The 27,059-nt window shown below is 35.5% G+C and overlaps 1 protein-coding gene across 1 annotated transcript in view; it reads right to left on the bottom strand.

The window, feature by feature from the left end:
• Positions 1-27,059, bottom strand: part of LOC142342975 (E3 ubiquitin-protein ligase rnf213-alpha-like) — a 235,819-nt gene that overhangs the window by 70,902 nt on the left and 137,858 nt on the right. The window contains exon 5 of the mRNA XM_075394657.1: positions 18,723-18,848. Coding sequence (XP_075250772.1) covers positions 18,723-18,848 — 126 coding nt within the window. The remainder of the gene's footprint in view (positions 1-18,722; positions 18,849-27,059) is intronic.

Raw genomic sequence — 27,059 nt, 5'->3', positions numbered from 1 at the left:
GAACCGATTATAAGCATTCTGGAGCTGGTTTTGAGGCAAATATGATGTTGCCGCTTGTCGGTAATTGTAGACTGAATTGTAGTAAAAAAGCAGAATGTCAATGGCTGGCTTCAAACCCCAAATACGATTCATTTCTGTTACGGAGAAAGTAGCAATGCTCTTGAAGATTCCTACACGAGAAGCGTTTAACCGTATTGTCAGAAACAGGTGCCTGCTGCTCACTGTAATTTGTGTTTCGCAGCTCAAATTGTTGATACGCTCAAACACCTCAATATTGGGTTCGATATGCTGCTGCAAAAGCGGGTTCTGATGCAAAGATGCATTGAGGACCGAATCTTTTGACCAAATGCGAGCAAAATATTGATTAGAAATTGGTAGGAGAGCCATTGAATCTCTCTCTGAAATGACCAAACCTTGTATTATGAGAAAGGCTACCAACCATGATAATGTTGCGTAGAGAGCGTGAAAGTTGAGTCAAGGATACATACTACTTGCCTGCCTTCAATCTTACATTTATGTATTAAACTGTATTAAGAAAAACCAAAGATGTCATAATCTAAATTGCGGTCCATATGCACAACACTATTTTACCAAGAATTTTATCTGCAGTTCAAACAGGCACTTGGAACGGAGAATTGGTGCTCTCTTTGGAAAATATTTGTTCAAGTCAGCATTTGCGTCATATGTAGAACTGAACAAGTCGAATTGTTCCCCGCGCGCAAGAGCATAAGACTGTTTATTTTTTATTTGTCCAGCGAAAGCAGCATACACAGAGAAGGGACACCACACTTGTATTTGAAAGAACTTGAAGCCTGATCTCATCTCTGACCTCGGTAGTTGAAAACTGAAATAGTGCCTTACGCGTGCTACGGCTTCTTCAAGTCTCCAGTTTGTTGTGGTCGCTGGTTGGGCATTACTTGTAGATTATTGGGAGTCATCTCTACAGTATATCAACAAATGAAGATGGTTCTCGCAAAGTTCCGGTGCTTCCTTATTAGTGGACGACATAAGATTGCGCCTTTGAGCTGAATTTGGAACACGATGTTGATTCTGTGAAGTTTTTCGTGTCACAAACACTGCATTTGGAAAACCGCATTGTTTTAGGCAGTTAAAGACATAGGCACCAATCACAAACTCAATGTGCTCACGCTGTAGCATTACACAGAGCTCCTCCAAAATGTGATCACATTGCTCTATTGCTCCTTTCTCACAATCATTGGTGGGGCAGAACGCAAAATGCGCATAAATCCTGGTGGCACCTTGACGAAACTCCATACCAAAACTCTGAAGAATCAGTGCCCCCCTGCATCACAATTAATAATAGGTACACAAATGAAACAACAAATGAAAACTAAAAGAAAAACATATAAGTGCGGTAGTTAGTAATTAAACAATTAGTTCTACCTACAACTATCAAAAATCTAAAAGTTACAAAAAAATGCCTCAAATTGGCAGTTCTCCTTTCATTCATTTCAATCTTTTGTACAGTAAAAAGCAACAAGTACTGTCATCAATAAAGACTAATTCATCACAAATGTTTGCTGAAATACAATACAAAACTTCGAGATATGATATACAAACATAGAGAGACAGACAGACAGCCATAAGTCTCTGCTTTAAAAATGATCATCAAGTGCTCCTCTTCTTTTGCAAGATATGATCAATCCATCAATCAAACTAGCGTTTCAAGGTCTCCATAACTATACAATTGCTTACGAGAAAAAGTCGAAGTTGTTGTTGTTGTTGTAGAAGTGTTATCATCTACACTTGATTTAGATGGCAACCTCTTTTTTCGGGCGGGCACGTCTTCGACCAGGCTTCCAAAGTGAGAAGTAGAGGGGTTATTATCTTTGAAATGACTCACATTTGCTGGCTTGTCTTTTGAAATTGTCGTGAAAGAATTGTTTCTCTGAACGGAAATTTGTGTATAATAAATGTTTCGAGAGCTTGTTGGTAAAGAGTGTTTTCTTTCATACAAAACCAGATACTGCCTATACTTTTTTGGTCCAATCAGTGGTAAAACTGCAGTGATGTTTTCCCTACTTGCATTGGAAACCAAGAGATCGGGAGGAACGGAGTGAACTTGCGCAGTAGTCTGGAGAGCTTGGACAGAATTTTAACCGTGTTGCCACCATGAAGCCGCGGACATTTCGCCTTGCGTTGTAGCAGAGCAACCCCTGCAAATCAAGTCAGATGAATTTTTGTCTTCTTGCAAGCGTGTTTGCCCGTCCACCGCAATCCCTTTCCCTAGAACCGCAGTCGCCGGCCGGTTTTTCGATTTCCTTTTAAAGGCTGACTGAATTTCCTGTTTTCAGGACCATCGGAAATGGCTAGCATCAATAAAACAACACACAACGACAGACAGCAAATTTATCGAAAGGATGAACAGGAACAAGGAAATATAGTTTGCGCGCACAATAGAGCTGACAATAGTGTCATTAATTAGATCTAAGTCAGCTCTTAGTTGGCCCCTTGGCCCGCAACAATAAAACCCATCAACGCTCATGCAACAGGCCTTATTCTTCATTTGACAGGAGTCGACCGCAATGTAGTGACAAGTCAGTTTTTCTAGATAGCTGTTACTTGACCAGTCTGTTATCGTCTCTGAGCTCCAATGTTGAGTGCTGTCTGACTTGGTTTGAGACATAACGTTCAATAATCTAAAAACAAGACAAAGTTTGTGCATGGTTTGAAATTTCTGTTCAAAAAATAAACAATTGGAGAAAAAAAGTGTGAAAAGAAATTAATACTTCAAATTGAAAAAAGAAACAAAAATTAAATTACTGTTACCAAATACAAACTGGCTACATTAATGTTTGAAGTTGGATAAGAAACCATAGGGGACAGATAAGCCAGTATCAGTATCGAAGCAGCGTTTAGTACAAGTTATCTTAGTCATTTTTTTGCAAAACTGTGTTTGAATTTTATCAGTTTTAACGCAACGACGCATTGAGCTAAATGGGGAGCGCAGCTCGTGCACCTCCTGAAGAACCAGTTTTTTGAACGCTTCGATATCGAACGTTTTCTCCACTGCTCTGTTAATAGTGAGATCTTTGACTTTAAAAACATAGTACTCAGCAGCTGTTTCATTATTGCGTCCATTGATACAGTAAAAGTTTGGCCCGCCAAAAAAAAATTATCAACCGTGACCGTTTTTGGAAGCTCATCCGGCATATCACCGAGATAGGAACCGATAGGTATATCCCTATGAGCATCCAAACCACTAACTTGCTCATCAATGTACATTATACTGTCTGTATCACAGTATAAAACGTTTTGAGGATTTTTCACTTTCGAAATATGCTGATATAGTATGCTTCGGGCGTGGGCGGTTGTAAAGGCAGCCAAAACAGCATTAGATTTTCTCGGAATATCAGCCGCATCGTCAATCATTTGGTACTGAAGAAGCATCAAATCTTCTTCCACTAGAGTTGCGTCAAAAACGCGAGAAAAATTAGACGTGAAGTATTTTACGACATCAGGGTAATTGTTGACATACCTCGTCTTTGGCAGGTTCTCACGCATACCAAGATAACACCAAAAAGAATTGAGAAGAATTTTTGAGATGAAACGTAAGCCTTCGTTCCGCTCCATATTCTCCTCATTCAGTTTAACCCCCTCTTTAGGTTCAAAGTCGCGCAGAAAGTCTCTTCTGTGGCTACAAGTTTCAGTCTGATCACAGTTACACTCTACTGGCCACCCACTCGCTTCTGTTTTTATCTTCAAAAAAGTGTTTATGTACTCCCGAAATAAGTTTGATGAGCGTCTTGCAGTGCTCTATGACCAAATTTCCGACACATCAATAACTCTGTAGCCCCAACGAATCCCTAATCGTAGTTCAACAGTCACAAATGTGCCCCAGAAAGCCCTATCAAGGTAATCACTGTGCGAGCAATTTGACCCATCGATTGGGATATTTGCCTGCTGGGATTTGTTAGAACTAGTGGTTTCCACGCACTTCCTGCAGAGCGGGAAAAAAGTTTCGCATTATACTTGAAAGGGATAATTGGTATCCAGAGATTCCTCGGCGGCAGAACAAGACATTTGATTAATCCAAAATATTCTTCATCCAAAATTTTTTGTTCAACTTCCGAAAAGGGCTGACAATAAATGCAATCATTCGAGCGTGATGCTAGCACTTTTCGTCGCTGAAGACTTAACGGATTTTCCGACACATTTTCATCAAAAACTGGAGCCACAAGCACAAAATCCGGATGACCAACAGGATAAGGGCACGACGCGTTAACATACGGGTACAAGGAACAAATATCAACATACCGAAACTTTTGGTTACAATTCTTTTTGTGCCAACGTGTGCAGAAACTTTCTGTCCGACCGCCAACAAAAGCGTCTCTGGCTTTGAGTGGTGAAAAAAACTCGCTACTGCTCACCAGTTGTTTCAACTTTTAGTTATGATAGTGGCCGTTAGAAAAAGGAGCAATTTTTGCCGCTTCCTCAAAAGAATGATTTTTAACTAAATCGTTAAATTGACATTCCCAGATATTTTCACATGACTCAATAACATAATTTAAACCATCCGTCGTTTTGTGGCGAACTTTGTTTTCAATTTGAGATTGGAGAAACTGAAATCTTTCTTGAAAAGTGGTGAAATGAAGCTCTTCGATAGTCATTCCCTTTTTCTTATTAAACTCTTTGCGATTTGGATAACATTTGTAGCAGCCGTGATAATAACAACCAAAAAACTCATAAATATTTGCTCTGTACACAACTTTAGAATCGCTGATCCAATCTTGTTCATCGGAGCGCTCTTTTTTTAACATGAGGCCATCTACACGGCACGGGCCAATTTTTTGCTCTCGAACTTCTTTATCGTTTTTTGAAGCAGAACCACCCAACGAGTTTGATTTGTAGAACTTGATTTCAAAATTCCTGTTTTTTTCCCTCTCGGTACGTTCGATCCAGCAGAGCCATTGATTAGCCGGGAACGAAGTTTTCTCCATCGACCGATATCCGTTTGATGGTAAAATCGCTATAGAGGCTGGAGGCATGAACAGTTGTCGGTATATATAGTTACAGGCTGATGCAGCAGTACATGCTATTTGAAAGGGGTCAATGTTGTTGCATGTTTTCTTAATCAGTCGTCAAAAAGTGGTAACACCTTGTTTCAATAATTCAACGTCTGACTGGCAGTATTTTGTTAACTCTAGCTGAAATTCGTAATTTAGCAAGTTTTCCTTGTAAATTACCTCTTGTTGTTGATGCCATTGAATGAAGTGATTAAAATACTCAGTATCTTGTAGGGAATTAACGCCAAACAGACACCGCGGCGGGAACTGTCCGGGTAGGAAGGCAAAATCTGGTTCTTGGCATTCTCTTGAATTCTCATCGCATTCTCTTGTTAGCGTCCGTGCTGTGCAATTTAATCCTTGGAGTTTTGAAAGTCTGTCAACTCTCCTACTAATGCAGTGAGGGCAATCAGCGGAAACTATGTTCACTAAGCCGCATTCCTGTCCATTGGGGCACGAAGAAATTGTATGAAAAGGTGTTTTACCTTCAAAAGCTGCAGATGAAGTAAAAAAGTGGGGGAAATATCCCTTCTCCGTCTCTTCAATGGTAAATGTCTTCGAAATTTCCGAAGAGGGATAGGTTTGAACAGGTATGAATCAATAAACCGTTTATTTCCCACTTTGAGTGACACAACTTTATTGCCTCTCAGAACAATTTTTGGAATGAAACTTTGTTTCTGATATAGCCACTCCAAGATTGGCAGAAAGTCGTACCCACTTCCAAAATGAGCAATGAACCATTCGCACTTTCTGAAACGCTCTTTGTTGTCGAACAACCAAAGACAAAAATCGTTAACTGAATTGTAACCAACAAAAGATTTTTCAACTCCGGAAAATGATTTTGCAATCAGAAGAACCGGTTTGTGTACATTCTTTTGTTCGCAGCTCTGATCAGTTTCAAAGTCAAAGGCCCAAGTTTGTTCGTCTGGCACTGCTTGCTCTGCTTCTTCTTCCTGTCGCGAGAAAGAAGCGTCAGAACTGGACACTGAATTGAAGAGGTTACTCCTCTTTGATTTCTTGCTGGCAAAATTTCCGTTATCACCATCAACAGTCGTTCTTTCACCAACATCAGTCTCCAGGGCTGCACGTGCCCGTTTTTTGGGGCTCTGTACAAAACACTCGTGTTTCTTTCCTTGTGAGAAATTGTAAAATTGAGAACAAGTAACGCATCGTTTTTTGCTGCATTGATGAGTGGACGCCGAGTGCCGGGAAACAGTAAGATTGCACCCAGGACATTTGTAGAAATAAGAGCAAATACGTTGTGTTATATGCGCATCCAAGCACAGCTGACTCTACAAAATACCTAGAACATACGTAGAACACGTCTGTTGTCCAAAAAAATCAGTATTGAACGCAGTAGAAGCCCTGTTTCTGCACTTTGGCATACGACACTTTGGCATACGAACTAGCTGCACACAAGTGTTTAACAGTAGAAAATCCTTTATGACAAGCATAGCAGTAAAACCGAACGCTGAACAGGCCCTTCATTGAAGTGATTACATCAACGTGCTCTGCGTTTGAGTTGTACAACAAATCAATGTGCTTCTCCTGGCCGTCGTTGAAACTTTTCAAATAAACACCCATGAACTTTGCATCGTACACAGTTATGTTGTATGGTTTTAGAGTTGCGGTTTTGGCCAACATAGAGAGATCGTCAAGAGTCCATTTTTTATTCGCGCTGTTTCCGAAATCAATATCCCAATTTGAAAACCGTTTCAGTTTGAATATCAACTGCTTTTTTTCCAACTCCTGTTTGTAATTTTTTGAAAATTGTTTCTTTGCCTGCTGTAATCCGTTATCTGCCAGAGCCATGCCTACGCCTAGTGCTGCTAATAAGCAATTATTTTATTCATCAGTATGAATAGATATAACTGATCGCTTCTGTGATATGAAAGTTAGTACGTCGGGGATAGTTCAATTATGAATTCCGCCTATTTTATAGCCACCCATTGCAGGTAAAGACACCGATAACACATTCACTTTCATATCGCTACTGATGTCAAACCCTTCGTTTGAATTTTAAACACGCTCAATTTCATTTAACACAAAATCGATGTTAAAATCAGCCGCTTCCTGAAAAGGTATATGAACTGGGTAACTCAGACTCGGAGCATTTAGAACCAAGCGTATACGGTGGTTAGTATTTTCGTTTTCACGGTTTAATTCTTCAATGAGGAAATTTATCAAGTGATTAAAAACGTCTTTGACTTTGTCAATTTGGGTTTCAATACCTCGGAAACTGACCTCGAAGTCGCGACTGACCGCTTGTAAGGAGCTCCTTCTTTTCGGTCTTCGTGTTATTTGATAAAAGGTTGAGGGATCAAAACCACTAGCTGAGCTCAGGTCTGGTGCTTCTGCTACAGTAGCGTTGCTGCTGCTGCCATTAGTGTGTGTGTTTTCAGTTGACATGATCAGTGTCTGAAAACAGGTATCAAATTTAGAACCTGATTCTTCAATTATTAGTTTTAGACGACGGTCTGTTTGTGTGGTTTATAGAGAGAGAACAATCATCAATTTCGAACAGCAAAAAAAATGTTAAACAGAATTCGTGTTCTTTTTTAAGTTGAGACAAGAATAAAGTATTGTGTCATCATAAAATAATTAGAAAACTCGAGTACAAAAAGTGAGCGCATCAGAAATGACAAAAGAAAATGTTTTGTTTGGAAAATGATTAGCGGCTTTAAATACAGCAGCATGGGTGGTAAAAGGTTGGAGCAAGTTTTACTTATTATTTGAAAGCAACAGTTAAAGGCACAATTTAATCAATTGTTGGCTGGTTTCTGAACATATTTGCAGGCAAAAACCGCTGCCATATAAAGAAATTCTTTGGCTTCAGATTTAGAGGAACCACCAAGACGTAGAAGAATTTCTCCAAGTTTTTGATAGGTTCGTTCCATCAGATATGTTATGCTGAACCACTGAAAACCAGTCAAAAACTCTTTGATATTTGGCAGCGAATGAAGTCGTAAACCTTCGTCTCTGAGGCCTTTTAAAAGCTGCACCGCCTTCACATCGTTCATCTCTTTTAATCGAATACCTTCACTTGCTTCCATTAGTGAATCGTTCCAGGCCGCAATACATTTGTCAAGATAGACAAACCTTTCATCTGCACTGGCGTGTACATTCATTTCACTGAAACGCAGGAAATACGTTAGAAACCGCAACAACAAAATCAGTTTGATCAAGTTTGATTAACGGTTGATTGGAAAGATATCATTCAAATCTTTTGAAAAAGAGTCTGTTCAATAGCTGACACGTTTTTATTCCTCTCAAAAAAGCTGTAGGTTAAACCCGGATATAAATTAAAGTACTTTAATAGCAGTAAAAACACTCTGAACTATACATAATATTTGAAGGTGAAAGATAGGCAGCTTACAAAAATTATAAACGTTCGAAAAAACGTTATAATATAGTTTAGGAACAATCACTCTGGGATCGTCACTGGTTTCTGTGCCTCATTACGCTGTCTATATTCTTGCGATAAATTGAATGCTCTTAAGCTGAGTGCTTTTGCGTCGTCGTGCATATCAATTTTTCTGTAACAATCCGCGAGCCTCAGATAAATTTGTTCGAGAGTCTTGTTCAGTCGATTCCATTGGAATAAGGAAGCGAAGCGTCTGATGATTCCCACATGGTAGAGCACATTTCCAAAAGCCTTTGTGCTTTCCAGGTTTCTCAGAGCTTCTATCCATGTACAGGATCCGTTATCTATCGAAATGGTAATAGACTGATGTGACAGCTCCAGTTGACGAACAGCTATCTCAACTTTTTCGTAAACTTCAACTTCTTTTGAGCATAACGGGTTGTCGCACATTGCACACGGTTGATTTCCACTCTGCATTTTGTGGTCTGAAAAACAGAAGTGGCTGAATTGGTGATCTTGTGAGAACTTTTTTTTTCTAATGAGTTTAACAATCATTCCTAATAATATTATTGAAGACAAGGTGGTTTTGAATAAACTAGCTTCTTGCAGTTGGTCGTTGAAATTCAAAATAAGATAAAAAATTTGGTAGTAAAACAACTAAATAGTCAATAAATGACTGACTGTCTTAGCATAAGATGAAATGTAATAATACACATATGAAAGAAGAAATAAGTGTACAATAAATTTTTAGACATAACAAAATCCGCGCAAGAAAAATGAATTATGGTAGGTCGAACGTTTTGCTATGCTATGGTTTGGCAGCGAAGAATCAAGTCTTCAAGAGTCACATGACAGCATTTTCATACAAAGTTTTTTATACACTTTTGATCGCCTCTCGTCTTCATTGTCATTGAACAGATCGCTTTTTGCCTTGTACAAAAAACCAAGCATCCAACAATAACGCTTGATGTTATTTGTCTCCGAGGAACCTATGTTTATTTGGAGAAGTAGGCTCTTTAAATGAGCTATCATGAAGTCAAAAGCCGTATTCAATTCTTCTCGCGTTGCAACATATTTGAACTTCGCACAAAGATCATTACATTGACCCTCTTCGATAGCCTTGAGTATCATATTGCCCAGCGATATTTGATTTGATTGATTACTGACAACTTCCTTCACTACGTCAATCCCAAACATTTGCGCTATCTGGGTTATTTGAACATTTCCACTATCCTAAACAAAACACAATAAAATTATTGAGGCTCAGCAAATTATCGAAGTGATTTGTTTTTTGTATCTTTTAGGGTTCGATACTGCCCATCTCAATACAGTACAGTATATGTCATCCTCGAAAAAAGGAGGTGCTTTTGAAGCAAAAAGGTTCTTATTACCTCGTCATTAACGTCCTCATTGTCCAAGTCAACAACTTCAGTGGTAGAGCTCGCTTGTTGGGAGTTGTCATCGACAGACTCTTCGATTTCAATCCGGGTAGAATTGCCTTCATCATCCTCCAGTGTAACATGAAAACCGTCCGGTTGCCTTGTCAAACGTGCCCGCTTCACAGCAAGATTATGGCCGCGACTAAGGTCAATTGCTTCGCAACTCACTGCTTCAGAAGAACTGACAGAAGTCATTGATACTTTTCTGAAAAACACAGCACTATAAGTTTGTTCAAGGTTTGAAAAAAGGCCCAACAATGGCTGGAATGAGATAACGAGTAAAAGCTGCAAAAAAATTTTTTATTTAAAAAATAGTAGCAAGAGAATACAAAAGTATTGTATATAGGTTGATCGAGGAGAGGAGAATAATAATCTGGTAGCCAATCAATCAGTTGAACCAAAGCTGTGTGATATCATTCAGACGATTTAAAATTTTTTCATATTGGAAGAATTGCTCTTTTCACTTTTTGACTAGCTTTGAATTTGATTGGGGATCGCCAAATATCTGCATCTTGTTCATTTCTAAATGATACATCCTCTGTAACAGGGATAGCAAAGTCCTCGGGAAAGTCGTCCCCAATTTGAGACTGGGTGTAAACTTCACCTTCGTCGCCAATCGTTTCGCCATTTAATTTGTGTTCAACTTCCACAACTTCCGTCTTCATTTTCTTCTCTTCAACAGGAGCGCTATTGCATCTTATCGCTTCAAGGGATGAAGTCATTGCCAACTCAAAAGACTCCCGCAGTGCCAAATCTGCAAATCTGTCTCGGTCAAGGTTTCACTGGATTCACGACCAATAATTTTTGTGACGTTGATCAATTCGTCCATTGTGAGCGATAAACTCGATTGTCTGGTCCATTTATCAGATATTGTATTGATTTTTGAATCAACCGTAGTTGTTAGTTTGAAGACCTTAATGTAGGCGTATACGCTCGTTTCAGATTTTCTGAGCCCGACTCTGACAATTCGGTTGTTTTTTGGATCCAGGTCCCACACGTTATCCAGTTTTGATACCTCAAGATCTTCTTCAGGCGTTACTCCGGTGAGAGGCTGTGCATTTTGTCGCTCGAGGTCACTTTGTTCTTTTCGTTTTCTGATCCACTGCCCCATTCTAAATTATTGGAAGCAATGAAACTATGAACTATTTTTTTTCAAAGAAAAGTGTTGCGTAGGTACGACCAACTCCCGTGAAAGGTATCAGTTTCCCAGTATCACTTCGAATTTCAATCAAAATATCGTGAATATATTTTTTATTGACAAGCTTAGATTGAGTTTTGTCAAAAGAGTGACGATATACAGCTGGATATCCGAAACGGCCTGCGATGGAGGACTCCACCTTTTCAGGACCAATTTGAGTTGCGTCAGATAGGGGGAAAGATCTTAATAAGGGTGCCTTGGTATTGCCAACACACTGTGGCTCAATAATGTCACAATAAACAAAAGCAAGATGATACAAATTGATATCCGTTGGAAAAATTGGCTTATCTCCAAACTGGTTGTTTCCAGAGGAAAGTTTATTATGCGTCTCCAACAGAAATTTCTCCAATCCTAATATGTATCTGAGATCATCTGAAACATTTGTCAGATGAACACAATCCTTTCCTTCGCATAGAACAACCACACCTTTGGACGTAAGTTCTTTTCTCGGGAAAACTGAAAATCTTTTTTACTTTTATCGAAAATAGATTCTTGTCTTCTAGATGCATAGATTCCTTTTTCCATGCCATCAATCAATTCGAACACGCTATTGTACAAACCTTTAGGAACACGACAATTTGATAAGTAGATGCCAAGTTTTCCATTGATATAGTCAAATTTACCTTCAACGATATTGGAGAACTTTTTTGGGCAAGTTATGCTAGAGAGGGAAACGGTGCACTGATTATCGTCAAGTTCTTGAGGTGCGCTGAGTGATGTAAGGAAGGATGCAAGTGTATTGTCGGGATAGCAATCAAGCGACGCATTGGATGATAAATCGATCGTAAAGAAACTGTTTTCTAATTTTGTCATCAAAACGTTGCAATCACTACTGCCTAAAGTTGGCAAGCACTTCCTCTTTTAAAAAAAATAAAAAAACCGCTCATGGCTCAAACTGTGTTTTAATCAAAATTTTTACTTACTAACAATGTTGTCGGAATGAAGACCAAGATGTTTTTGGATATAAGTTGGATGACACTCCTCCACTTTTTGTTTTCTTCCAATGAGAAACAAAATGTAGTAGTGCAAGCTAATCTGAAATGAAGTGGAAGGGCTGTTTTTTTCAAAAACGCAAACAAGAGCTCTAAGTAAAAATGAGAAATCACTTTAATTTATTTTTTTTGCTGATTAAAAACAAAAACAGCGAAAGACCGAATTTTACAAATTGTAAAATTGGATCAAGACATCCCTCGCTTGTTAGAAATAATCCTTTTTTTTGAAATCTGTAAACAGGAGCAATATAGAGAACTTACAAATATTCCGAACGAGGAACGTAGTTGAAATTTTACAATTTATAAAAAAAAGTAGAAGCTGAGTTTTTTACAATTTGTAAACAAAATAGAAGCTGAGTTTTTTACAATTTGTAAAAAGTAGAAGTTGAGTTTTTACAAATTGTAAAATGAGATGCCTAAAAGTTTGACAATTTGTAGGAGAAACGTAGTTGAAATTCTACAATTTGTAAAAAGCAGAAGCTGAACTTTTTACAATTTGTAAAATGTAGAAGCTGAATTTTTTACAATTTGTAAAATGTAGAAGCTGAAATTTTTACAATTTGTAAAATGTAGAAGCTGAATTTTTTACAATTTGTAAAAACTAAAAAATTAGAGCAGCAAGACAAAAATAAGTAAAGCTTGTTCGAATAAACAACAACGCTAGGACAAAAGCAAAAAATTTAGTTGAGAAGGAGCAACCAAATGACGGTTAGCAACAGTGTGAGCAAAAATGATTTACTTGGAGCGAGGCAAAGCTAAACTCAACTTGTTAGTCGATACGCCAACCAATCAGAAAAAATCTGGAAAAATGATCCACAAAAACAAAGAATTAAAGCATTGAGTCCTATCGGAAAATTTATCAAAAACGAAAAACGAGCAAAGAATGAATGAAAAGTAGAGAAAAAATTAACCAATCAGTTTTCTTCGCTAACTCAAATTAAAACTTGAAAACACAAAACGAATAAACAAAAAGGTTGTTCTCATAGTGAATCAAGTTTTTTACAATTTGTAAAAAATTTTTACATTTTGTAAAAATGAGTTGATCCGGCAGACAGGTATCACGATAAAAAGAGTAAGAGTTTTTTACATTTTGTAAAATTTCTTTTACAAATTGTAAAAATTACGCATTTTTTAGTTTTTGAAAGATTCCTTGGAACGATGAAAGTTTTACAATTTGTAAAAAAACTTGTAAAATTTACTGTTTGTTTTCAGAATTTAAAATAATTTTTGAGAAGTATAATTTTTTACAATTTGTAAAAAATTTTTACAATTTGTAAAAAAAAATTTTTACAATTTGTAAAATCTTTGTACAATTTGTAAAAATTTTACATTTTGTAAGATAAACTGATTGTTTTTAGAATTTGAAATACTATTGAAGAAAAGCAGTTTTTACAATTTGTAAAAAAATTTTACAATTTGTAAAAACAAATTTTTTACATTCTGTAAAAATTATTTTACAAAATGTAAATTTTTCTGCAAATATAAGATAAGCTGACAGTGTGCATGTATCAGTCAGTTGTTGCGTATAAACACGTGAATGTGTGTGTGCGCGCTTGTGTGTGTGTGTGTGTGTGTTTGTGTGTGTGTTTAGGTGTGTGTGTGTGTGGGTTGGTGTGTGGGTGTGTGTGTGGGCGGGTGGGTAGGGTTGATGGAGGGGGGGGGGGGGTACACATTTTTTGTAACTACTTTTTTGATAACTTTTTTGATAAGTTTTTTTAGAAAACACGCAGCCTTTTTCGAATACTTAGGTTGAATAAGTTAGGAATAGAATTAACTGTTTAGAATGAGTAAAATTGTTGAGGCAAAAATACTGTTTTTTGTACGTGAGGATAAAGCGTGTTGATATTAAGAGCTATGACAAATTAATGTGCTTGCTCTAACAAACAGGAAGTTATTTTAGCAAACACACATACTCACACACGCACACACTCATACGCAACACAAGCAAACACACATACTCACGCACGCATACACTCTTACACACACACACACACACAACAAACACAAACGCGCACTCAAAAGGGAACAATACGGCAGCTGAAAAAAGTGGGGGGAGTTATGACTCTATATGTTTTGCTAAAAATTGAAAAAGTAAAATGAACAAGCTTACTGTCTCATCTAAAAATAGAACAACATGATTAGTCGGGTAGGCTCCGAAAACCGAGGAAGAATGCATGTGCTGATTGGGTGCCGAGTATCACCCTATCGGCATATGTATTCTTCTCTTGAGTCCTGTTTTTATCACAAAGATGGATTTCTTATGTATATAGACTAGGTATGATCATTATCATGTCGATAGATCTTGCGCTTGAGCGTTCAATAAACGTCAACACAATTGCAGCTTCAAGCATATGACAATCTAATCAGACATCTAAACATGAACAATTAATTCCATAAAAAATTCTGCTATCGCTTGCTTCTCTGTACATATTACAACGGAAATTGTAGGCACCCGAATGACTAAGTGCCCTAAAATGAGGGCGTTTGCACTGGGGTGCTAGATACAACGCGCCATAAGGTGCTGTAAAAGCATATACTCACTAGTACGTGTTCTTTCATGTGATTTTCGATACTTGATTCTCAATTTTGCTCAAAACGTACGTAACATGCATCCAAAAAAGTTGGCACCTTGTAAGTTAATTCACACCAACTTTAATTTTCTTCTTTGCGTGAACTTCGAAAGTCAAAACAAACACTGAAAAAAACATGTTACGACTCGCAAACCAGATCAAAACACACTTTTCTGCAAACGAAAAGTATCTCTTTAAAAACTCAAAAGCATTAAAAAATACAAGAGAACAGAAAGACGTATGATTTATTTAAAGCTAAATAATTAACACATTGATAGAATTGAAAGTTTTCACAAAGTTCCAATGACAACTTGTTTTTAAGCATTTTGGTTTTATGAGCCAAACCTCGATAAACAAACAAATATAAAGTAAAAAAACCATAAAATTTGAGATGAAATCTGTTGTTTGTTGAAAATAAATGATAATGTAGGCATCAAAAAAAATCTCTTTTTGACATCTCGACCATAACACGAAAACTCAGGCAAAATTGTCCCAAATCCGCCCTAATGCAAAAACGAAAACCTACTGCCACCCAATACAGATAATTATTTGTATCATCTGCCATCTGAATTCAAATCAATCAATCAAACAAATATTCACGGCTAAAGAAAAATCAATGGACCACTAAATGATACACGGAGGCCGGATGGACAAGCTGGCAATAAAAAACGAGTTTGCTGAAACTTTTTGACGTAAATATCCCTAAAAAAACAGTAAAACACAAAAAACACAAAATAATATCTGTAAGCAATTCACTGTTGATCTTGTAATCAAGAAGACAAACAAATGACAAAAAAGTTACCAAATAGACTCAGAAAACCAAAGCAAATTTTATTGCCAAATTTGCTGTTTAACATCACATATAACATATAATGTTAAATTGAAAGTAACATTAGAAATGATTGAGACATATCAGAACTGTGACTGAGCTCAAATACGATCAATGAGTCAAAAATTGAAAATAACGAACCGAAAACTGAACAGTTTAACTCACGGTGATCAAAACCACTACAGACTTCCCCATTTGAGATAGCTTAAACGGTCTTCTGTCAAATTCATCCCACTTTGCACTCATTAGACTACTAACGCCACTCAAATGACAACACCACCACAACATGTTTTTGAGATTTATCAGTTTGTTCGGTTCATGATGCCTTTATCTCTAAACAGACTTTTCTTAAGACAACAAAAGCCGTAAAATGCACTTTTCAGTAGCAGTATGTATATATATATATATATATATATATATATATATATATATATAATATAAATATCTTACTTAACTTAAACAGTATATTTAAACATAGCCCGCAGATAACCGGAAATTAGCCGCCGTTGACGTGCTTGAAAAAATAAGAAGAGATAAAAATTGTATACAATTTTTCCAAATTTTTAAAAGTGTTCTAATTTGGAGTGTAGTTCCAGTTAGATTCAAAAACTACACTTATTTTATCTTCTGAAGTGAAAGCTTAACTTTAATACTAAAGTCAGCTAGCAATCATTCTAATTAAATTTTATAACTTAATGCACGATGACTTAATGACCGGGCTTTATGGGTTTATCGAGTTTCTTTTGATTTTGCTCTTTTGACCTTGACCGTATTCGCTACATTGCGGGATTTAATGCGTGAAAGAATTTAAAAAACATTCAATTGAAGCAGTGAGTGAGGTAAGTCAAGAGTCAAATGTGAAAATCGTGACTTATGTACAACGAAAAATGTAGTAAAAATTTAAAGCAAATTAAAAAACTCGAAACAACGGAAACAAATCGGAGTAAAATTGCCGCTTTAAAAAAACAATCGCGAAAGCGACTTTTTGTTCAAACGCCATTTTCTCACTCTGCGTTAAAATTCGAGTGAAAATAAAAATTCGCGCCTCAAAAGCACTTGATTTTTTGCTCTACGAAAATCAATAATCCTATTTGGCTTCAAAAATCTTTAAAATGTGTGAAAAGATCTTAAAAAAAGGAGAGCGCACCAATACAGTTCAAGTTTCTTTAATTCAAAAAAAGAGAACGCCTGAATAATAGCCATTGAGAGGCTGACAGCGGCTATTAAAAATGCATAAATGGGGTTGCAAAATTAAGTGGAGAGTAGCCAAAAAGATCAAAAAACGCTTGTCAGAGTAGAAATTCTAAATACTGAACAGTGAGTATGTTAAAGAGAATACAGATATTGGCTCTGTGGTGCTAATCTTTAGATACATGGGTTGCTTTTGTATTTTTCTGAACTTTTGAAAGCTTTCGCACATCGGAAGTAAACAAGTTTTGTTGTAATTTCTACGGAACCATTTCCAAAGCTACTCGGGTCGACCACCAGAAACCTTTCTCGGCAACCATATGCATGTCACATATGGATTTTATGGTAATTTGGCAACCATATAGCTGACCAAATAAAAAAATCAATATTGCTTGCTCAAAAAGCTCTTAAAATTACCTCCTGAAATGTCATCAGATACGTTTTCAAGCAGTTTTTACCATTTGAGGCAAAAAACGAGTTTTGTTCGTGGTATTCTTGGCAACCATGAAAAACTCATCATGGAGTTCTTGGCATCCATTGAAACACCATACAAAGTTTTCTTGGCAACCATGGAAAGATCATGCAGGAACTTCTTTCAAGGCCTCTATGGAAAAATATATGGCTCTTGGATATGGTTGCCAGGAAAAGTCAACCCGGGCATTGAATTTAATTTCGAGGTTTCTAGTTTCATAAATTATAGTTTCAAATCAGATTAAGCAAGCTCTAGCGAAAAAACGAGCAGAATTACAAAAGCGCTGCACTGATTTTTGAAAGTCACGTGGATAAAAAGACACTCTAATGTTTTTTCTTCTGAAAAAGTCAACTTTGTTAAAACTGACATAAATGTTAAGGACTTGCGAACAACTGTCAAATTCTTGAAAATCTTAATTTTCCACACAAAAATCAAGTCAATTAGAATGTGCACAAGTTTATTTGCACAAACAATAGTTTTTTATAAACTCTTAAACAACGATAAGTTTACATACCTCGGAAGAAAACAACAAAATTTGACTAAGGTCAAAACTAACATAATGCAAGGCTCAAAATGGGTGACAGCTCTGGCCCTTCGAGTTTCAAACTATAGAGAATAAAGAATGAGCAGGTTTTTGGGTGGAATATTATAAAAGATGCAATATCAGGTTTAATTTTCATGAACTGATCACAGAGCTCCTCGTGATCAATTCAGCAAAAGGTCCAATAAGGGTAGCAGTGACATAGTAAAATATATGCGGCACTACATTACAAAAGGAAAATATTTGCTATGTTAAATAGGTTAAAATATGGTTATAAAGATTTTGCTCGAATATCAAAATCCTCATTTCTGCTGTTATTTATTTGTTTCAAAATGAGGTACTAACACAGATCAACTCCTTTTCTTGCCCCCGAAATATGATGAAAAGCCACATTTTTTTCTGGTCTTCACAAAATCACTATAACTCATCCTCGCGATTTTTTAAAAAAGAGAACCATCGCTCGCCTCGGTTTTTAACTTGAGTAATTATGTAGGCAAGCAGCAACACTGGTAGTTTCCCTAGTTATTAAAGAATTCAAAATTTGCAAGAATCTTGCAAGATTTTGAATTCTTTTGGAAGGGTGCTTTTTATTTTCTCCAAAATCAGTGTTCCAATTTTGAAAACGGCATGGATTTGATCAACTTAAACATAAGTTTATGAGAGAGTCAATTAATCAGATCAATTTCTTTAAGAGTCAATTCTTAGAGTCAATTTCTTTAAGCTACTCAAGGGGAAGAATTATGTCAAACTTAATTTTTGTATAACACCCGCAAAAAAATTTCGAGAATTTCTGATATGACACAAGTTAGTCGCAGGCGTTTTTCAAACACAAATATTTTTTTTCTTTCGATTTTATTCGGAGAAAAAGTTACAACATAGTCTTCCAAAAGAATTTGAAATCTTGAAAGATTCTTGCAAGTTTTGAATTCCCTCGTTACTAGGGTTAAAAGCCCATATTTTGCTCTCTCTTCACAGTCCTATAGCTTGACCAAAGGTAAATCTTCATCATGCAAGTTTTGAATGAAAAAATTTCAATTAATCGGCATTCGTTTTCTATTAAACAAGCTAATTTATTTTGAACTTGACATTGAACACTTCTTACCCTTGGTTTTAGCATCTCAATGGCAAAAAAGATGCTTGAACGTGCAGTGAAAAGTTTTCCACGTGAGTCTGAGATTCCCCGTAAGATGCATAACTGGAAAAGGAGGATGTCCACGTCTTGTAAAATCTGCAAACAAAATTTTAGTTCAGTTCTCGTCAACGCCCTAGTCAAGACCTACACTCATAAGAACACCGCCTTCTGCCAATACTAATTTGTTTGCGTTCTTCGTTTTGGCTGGAGCTAAGATAAATGTCATCGAGTTCTGCCTCATGAAATACTGCGCTTTCGACTTTCACTCGAGCAGAAGAAACATCTCAACCCAATTACGCAAATCGTTGCCATGAAACTTCATGTTTTAGTGTGAGTATAAGGCAACTGTACACTAACAGAACTAAGAAAATATTAAAAGGAACCAATCGGTCTACCCAACTTGTTAAGTGGCTTTGGTACGTTTTGTTTCACCTATTGTTTTTGAGTGCTATTAGTAGAGCCTGGTGGCAGCCTAAAGTTGGCAATTTGTTACATGTAGCTAATGTTGTTCAGCCCCAACAACTGATAGCAATTCTATAAAGTTTGTGCTGTATCTTGTTCCACCGTCACTCTCAATAAGCAATGTGTCAACGGGTTTTCTTACAAAACTTCTAGCGTAAAACCGTTTTTTTAATGATAAAAGGTTTTTTATTAGTAAATAGGGAGGTTTTATAGCGTTCAGCATAATTGACATGCAGTGAATTTTGAAAAAATTTAAGTTACTCTAGTACCATAACAAAGCTCATCGATTGCTCCATTGATTAAATAATGATGATAACGCTGAAAGCTATTTAGTAATCTAAAAAAACATTATTTTATTTTACGGGAGATTTAAGAGGCGCCAATGAAAGACAAATTTCTGATTGTTGAACGATAAGGTTTTTCGGAGTTTTGTTTCGGAGTTTTGTATGTTTCAGTTTTTAGGCAGAAAAAAGGCTCTGCAACTCCTCTAGAAATCGCAAAATCAAAAAACTTCAAAGAACGCTTCCTTTTTCTTTTTCCGTTACATGCATTGCAAGATAGATGAAAACCTTGCCTTTAAATTGTTCCTTACGGCGATTTATAGCTTTGATTACCATGATGTGGAGGACTCAAGGCAATTGTTTTAAAAACTGCTGTATTATTTAAAACTTCGAGTTTACATTTGTAATGAAAATGCAGTTGATCTACTGTCGTTGATCCAAACTAATAATGTGTCAGAAAAGTCAACTAAAAAGTTGTTTGGCTTTCAAGATTACGAAACTTCGGTCTTTAGGGAAACAGTTTTTATTAAATAGTGAAATAGATATTGTCGGTCATTATAGTAAAAATCAGAGCTGATGTCTGTGCAGTCAGTTTTATTTTAAAAAACTCTGGTTTCTGAAAACTATTTAGTATTTTAGAAAAGCAATTGATTTGAAAAAAATTAATTAGAAGAAATTTCTAATTCTTTGACCGATCTTTCTTGTTGGGTTTTTTGTTTGTTTTATGTAGCCTTCGTGGTTGATCGTTTGTGTGGCGTTTTCTGGTTTTTCTCAGCGCGATGGCCTAATTTCATAGGGGTTCCATGCATGCAAATGGGTTGATGAGCTGATGTTGAAAGGGGTTGGAGAGCATTACCTTTGGTTTCTCCTTATAAATGTATAGACGGAATTTTCTCGTTTTTTTTATTACGTTGCTTATATTATACCACTGTTTTACATGCTGCCATGTTGATTAGACGTACTTGTGTTTTTGCATCTAATACAATAGCCATATTATTTTTTCGTTTCACAATTTTTTTCCGATTATGTGTATCAAAAGTTATAGTGTGTGGAGAATTTTTCGTAGTCTTCCCACACGGAATTGATATCGATTGTGCTTCTTGTGGTCCTTGTTAGTTGGGAGTTTTCAATGCTAACGTTTTACGCGCTGTTTTTCTTATTTAAGACCACACGAAGAAATTTTTCCTCGAACGTAATTTCAAGATTCGAAGATTTTACTTCGAATCTTGACGTTACCAGAGGTACACGTAACACTGAGCAGTGATGCGTTCTCTGAACCGCCGGAGCTTGTCTTGCGCAGTTGGCCATTATGAGTCTGATTACATTACGGAAATTTTTCTCTCTATATTTTGAATCCGACTTTTAACAATATCCGTTGCGTATTGATTTCCCGCTGGAGCCGGTCCTAGCTTAATGTTTTTGATTTTGCATCGAAATTTTAAGTACTCTCGATTTGCGTGCCTGCGCTTTGTCACACTAATTTGTTTTTGCAATTTTGTGAAATCTGCAATAATCGTCTAAGTATTCTATGGCAGAGCTAGTTTGACAGTCTTCGAATACTTGAGCATGAGCGGAACCTTCTAAACCTATTGACTGTTCCTAAGAATTAATAGTTATTCTAGTGTTCTCGAAAGAAAATTGGCCCACAAAATTTATTTGTATTTCACCATTTGCATCATAACATTAAAAGAGAACACCTATACTTCATCAAGGTATTATTGCTTTTGGATTTTGACTTTTCTTTATGCAGTCCGAACATGATCGGGGACCAGATTGTATTTGCTAATCAACGCATGCCCGCTTAGCCTGGATTGTTGGTCTGGGTTAAGGAATCAATAACTAGCTTCTGAAGGAAAAATTGGACAAATTTGAAACATTTACTTGATTTAAGACTATTCCATTTTTTTCTCATAAATAAGGCGCAATTATTTATCATTAGCTGTTGCCTCAGCAAAGATTATTTCTGTCAACACTAACTTAAAATTTCTCTGTTCTTGGGCATAACTATTTGAGTACTATAGGGAATGATAGGGCCATCGGGATTGTCTTTCACGGGTTCGCTCCCCCAACTTTTATTACTAGTTCTCTCTATTTGGGTACCAAATGTTTTGCAGATTTTCCATTGTTAACAAATTTTTATACAGAGCTCGTTTTCGTTTAACAGTTTTTTTGTTCGAGCTGTTTTATTGAGGACAATTACGAGTGGTACAAAAAAAATTTCTGTTGACTTAGAAATCTTCTTTGTGAATGAGTTAGTGGATTCAATGGAGGAGCAAACAGAGCGCGACTGAATTGTTCAACAAATTTGGCAAAAATTATTCTTGTGTTGCGTTTACAATTGGTTACATTGTGACGTCATCAAATGTTCGTATTTGTCTATGTTACATTTTGGCGTCGCTTTGATTGTACAGAATGTGTCTTTTTTAGTAGAAAATTGAAATTACGTTTTTTTTATTTATTTATGTAATGCGTCTTTTCTATTGATGAATGAGGAGCAGGGGTGTTAGGATTTTGACTGAGATTGTCTGCCAATCGCTTTGAAGTTTTTTCGTGAATATGTTTGATCAAAAAAGTAAAAGGTGGCAGTTTGTCTACCCAACAAGCTAAATGGTTTTGGTACGTTTGTTTTCCTCAATTTTTTATGGCTGTTAGTAGAGCCTGGTGGTCAGTTGAGAGTTTTTATTGTGATTTAGAGTTGGTTAAGTTGGTGGTCAGTTTAGAGTTGGTATTCTGTGCTATATAGCCATTGTTTGAAAAGTTCTACAACATCAACAACTAATAACAATTGCACATCGAATCGTTTGTGCTGTATCTCGTTTCACCGTCACTCCCAACTAACAATGAGTCAGAGTTTTTTCTTACAAAACTTTTTTGCGCAAAAAACGTTTTGCAATAAGGAATTTTCATTATACCAGTTAATAAAATTGCCATAGTTGCTCTAGTGCCATAATAAAGCTCATCAATCGTTCAGTTGATTAAATATTGATAAAAACTCACTATTTTAGAAAGGATATTTATTTTAGGGGAGTTTTACGAGAGCCAAATGATGGACAGATTTCTGACTCTTGGGAAGACATTTTTTGGAGTTTTTTTTTGTTTCGTTCATGGAATCTGAAAAAACTTATTTATTCCATCTTGTGATACATGATACCTATTAACTTATGTTTCAGTTTTTAAGCAGAAAAAATCTGCAACTGCACTAGAAATGAAAAACATTGATGTATCAATATGATTCAAAGATTGTGTTTTTTTGTTTTGCCGTTACATAGAAAAAAAGATAGATGAAAAACTTTCATTTAAAATGTGCCTTGCTTTGGTTATCATAGCTTTAGATACATACCTTTGATTATTATGATGTTGACTTAGGGCAATTGTTTTCAAGACTGCTGTATAATTTTTAAAAAATTGTTAATTTTCTTCAGAAAATGTAATTGACCTACCGTCGTTGCTCCAAACCAATAATGTGTTCCAAAAAGTTTCCTACGTTTTTTTAGCACCAGAGATTTTAAGATGACGAAACTTCGGCCTTTAAGGAAATAGTGGTTATAAAATGGATATACAATTATCATAGGTTATTGTAGTAAAAACAGGGCTCATTGTCTCCGCATTCTGTTGATTTTAACAGATCTCGCTTTTAAAAACCATTTAATACTTTATAAAAGCAATTGATTTTGAAAACACATTACAATTAGAAATTTTTAATTCTTGGAACATTTTTGTTGGATTTTATTACTTTCTTGATATCAAAATTTAATTAATTGATGCGCCTTGTCAAAATATATAACTTTCTTGATATCAAAATTTAATTAATTAATGCGCCTTGTTAAGATAGATTAAAAAACTTATCTTTTTTCTCCAGTTTGTAGCAGGAAAGTTCTGCAACTGCCCTAGCTGGGGAAAAATAAAAAAAGAAAAACGAAAAATTTCAAGGAATAATTATGTTCTGTTTCGCTGTTACATGGTTTCGCAATTATTGTTTAACGTCTTTATAATACATAACTTTTATCTGCTTTAATAACGTTCTCATGTAGAAACAACATATTCAGCTTCTTTAGACGAATAAGGTAAACAAAAGATGAATAATCAAATCAGGCATTCAAGATATTTGAAAAACTTGCATTTACGGTCATCTACAAATTCGAAGATAATGACGTTGACTCTTGGCGTTTTTTTTTCAAAACTTTAATTCATAAAGAAACATTGTGTATTTTTCTGTAGTCATTTTCCTGTTGTAATTGTAAGAAAAACCTCTTTTCAGCTCCAAAATTTTTGAGATCATGAAATTTCAATAACATCATTAAAAATGTCAAATTGTGTTTCTGAACTTTGAAAGTAACTATTATATTCCTGAGCTGTCTTTTAAAAAAAGTTGCTATTCAAGGAATATATTGAGTTTTTCGTTATTGTAGCAAAATAACATATTGTGGTAAAATAGCATTGTAGTAAATTAAACATGACTAATTCTTGAGCCAATGTTTTTTGGAATTGTGTTTTCCAAGTTACCTATTATTGCAATAGAAGTGACTTAGAGCGTGATATCCTAATACACAACAAATAATAGCTTGATTCAATCTGAAAAACCTCTGCGAAATACCTTGAGATGAAAAAATTTTAAAAAAAACAAAATGTCAAGCTCATTCAATGAGGACAGTTTAAAAGCTTGCATTTACGACTATCTATAAACCTGGATACCATGACGTTCACATTAGATATTTTTTTCAAAGATGGTTTTAATTTAAAAAATCATTGTTTGTTTTTTTCTACAGAAAATGTAGCTGATCCACCGTCGTCACTCAGTGCAATAGTGTGCTCTCAAAGTCTCCTATGATTTTTAAGAGACCCAAAACTGTTAAGATGATGAAACTTCAAAAAATTTCATCATCTTAACAAAATCTTCAAAATATTTAAAATATTTCATATTGTGTTTTTGAACTTTGGCAGAGACGATGATTTTGACAGAGACGAATAAGAGACAGAGACAGAGCATTTCATCTTTACCAAGGAATTATCTTTAAAACTTTTAATTTTGAGAGCATTTCATTGTTTTAGAAAAGCAATTGATTCTGAAAAAAAACGCTGCAATTAAGAGAAATCTCTAATTGTTCGGGCAATAATTTTTGTAAGAATTTTGATTTCTTTTCTGGTATCAAAATGGACTCATTTTAAGTCGTATTAAAATAATACAAAAAAATATCTGCTTTTCAGGTTCTTTTCAAAGAAATAAGTCTGCAACTTCTCAAAAAAGAAAAAAGCCCGATTTTGAACACTATAATGTTACCATATTGACACTGGACCTTTTTATAATGCTCCTTTTTGACAAAGAAACTTTGCTTATTCTTCTACAGAAAATGTAAATGCTCTACCATATCGCAAAACTAACAATTTTTTCAAACTGTATAATTTTTCCGACGCTGGAACTTTATATCCAAATGTTTTTATCCAAAAATGTCTAATTATACCATTGAACTTCGAAAAAACGATTGATTTACGTAACTGTCTTCTTTGGAGTATAGTTGTTTTGCCATGGATATACTAAGAATTGGTTATTGTAATACAAAAGTTAAACTGCTTTTATAAGCGATTGATCAGAGTTAGCATTTCCAAAACTAACAAATTGGAAAAGGCCATTAATCTGGAGGGAAAAGTGAAAAAGTGAAATGTCTGATTATTGACGCCCTTGTTTTTGTGGGAGTTTTTTTTGTTTGCGTTCATGCCATCCAAAACGCAGGTTAAACGCATAACAATCTACATTTTACTCATTTATCTTTTATAGTTTCCCTGGCGAAGATGGCACCGAACCTACTCTAACATAAGTGGAAAACTTGAAGAAGAGACAAAGAGAGAGCATATCATTTTTGCAAAATGATTATTTTAAAAACTTTTTGTTTGAGAGCAATTCATTGTTTTAGAAAAGCAATTGATCCTGAAAAAACACTGCAAAAATTCTGTTTTTTTTGTAGGAATTCTGTTTTGCAACCTTCTTGGTATAAAAATGGACTCATTTTAGGTCTTTTTATCATAATAGAAAATAAATATTTGCGTTTCAGTTTCTTTTCAGCGAAATAAGGCCACAACTTTTGAAGAAAATATAACTCCGAAAAAAGACGAAATGTCAAACCCCTTCTAATCTCTAATTGTTGCCTCGAAATTTCTGCTCGGATTTTGCTTTCTAAGTTTTTCAGAAACAAAACACAGCTTATTTAGTGTGTCGCATCATAATACAAAATATTTAATGATTTCTTTTTCTATGCAGAAATAGCCTCTGCAACGTCCCTGGAAAAGAAGAAATTAAATAAACAACGGAATGTCAAATTCCTTCATTTTTTTACTTTGTTATTGCTTATTATGCGGTTATTTGGGCAACATTGACGTTGCAAAATACTGCCATCCATATTTCTGAACACTATAACATTACTCTTGTTGCTACTCGACCTTTTTATAATGCTTCTTTGATAAAGAAACATTGTTTATTGTTCTACAGAGAATGTAATTGCTCTACCATCTCTCAAAACTAACAATTTCTTCAAACTGTATAATTTTTCTGACGCTGGAACTTTATATCCAAATGATTTTATCCAAAAATTTCTTATTGTACCTTTGAACATCGAAAGAAACGATTAATTTTTGTAACTGTCTTTTTTGGATTATAGATGTTTTGCCATGGATATAAAGAGGCTTTTTGGTTATTGTAATACAATAGTTAAACTCCTTTTGTGTGCGATTGATCAAAGTTAGCATTTCCAAAACTAACAAATTGGAAAATTCCATTAATCTGGAGAGAAAAGTAAAAAAAAGTGAAATATCTGATTATTGATGTCCTTATTTCTTTGTGGGAGTTTACTTGTTTTTCGTTCATGGCTTCAAAAACGCATATTAAACGCCTATCAATCTACATTTTACTCATTTATCTTCTCCAATTTTCCTGGCGAGGATGGCTTTGAACCTACTCTAACATAGGTGGAAAATTTCTGAAAATAATTACTGCTCAATCGCTTTCATTTTTACTTTATTCAACGACAATAGATAAATTTTTTGTCTTAAAAGTGATTTAAAGAGTCTTATATTTCATCGATTTTCGAATACCTTTTTAAAAACAAAAAAAATGTCTGTCTAGTCCCCTCAGAGACAATTTGCCAAGTGCCCCGACACATCTCTCCAAATATTGATTCACAATTTCTGACGTTTAGATAATGAGTGCAGCTTTTTTCCACCTGGCCTTTCTAAAGTTTTGTTTTGAAACTTTTACGATTTTTCTGATATTGCACTCTGAAGAAAAACTGGGAGTCTGTAAACGCCCATCTTTAAGGATCTTATTTTACTGTTGCTGACTCAATTGAAATCCACTCGGTAGTTGGCCGATAATTCCTTCAATTTACACTAGCTCTACTCGATAGTTGAGAGATATTTCAATTCTGGTTTTCAATTTCGTCCAAAAACTGGGGAGTTGGTAAACGCACAGCGTCAAAAGAGCCTTGTTTTTGTTGACGGATCACAAGGAGTCTCACCCGAAAGTCCACCCGGGATAATTACAGAAACATTATCTTTCCGAAATTTATGATCTCTG

Source organism: Convolutriloba macropyga, chromosome 7, assembly GCF_964194025.1.
Source record: "Convolutriloba macropyga chromosome 7, txConMacr16.3, whole genome shotgun sequence".
In the NCBI taxonomy this organism is placed as follows: domain Eukaryota; kingdom Metazoa; phylum Xenacoelomorpha; order Acoela; family Convolutidae; genus Convolutriloba; species Convolutriloba macropyga.
Note: the sequence above shows the minus strand (reverse complement) of the source record. Positions and strands in the feature narration are given on the sequence as shown.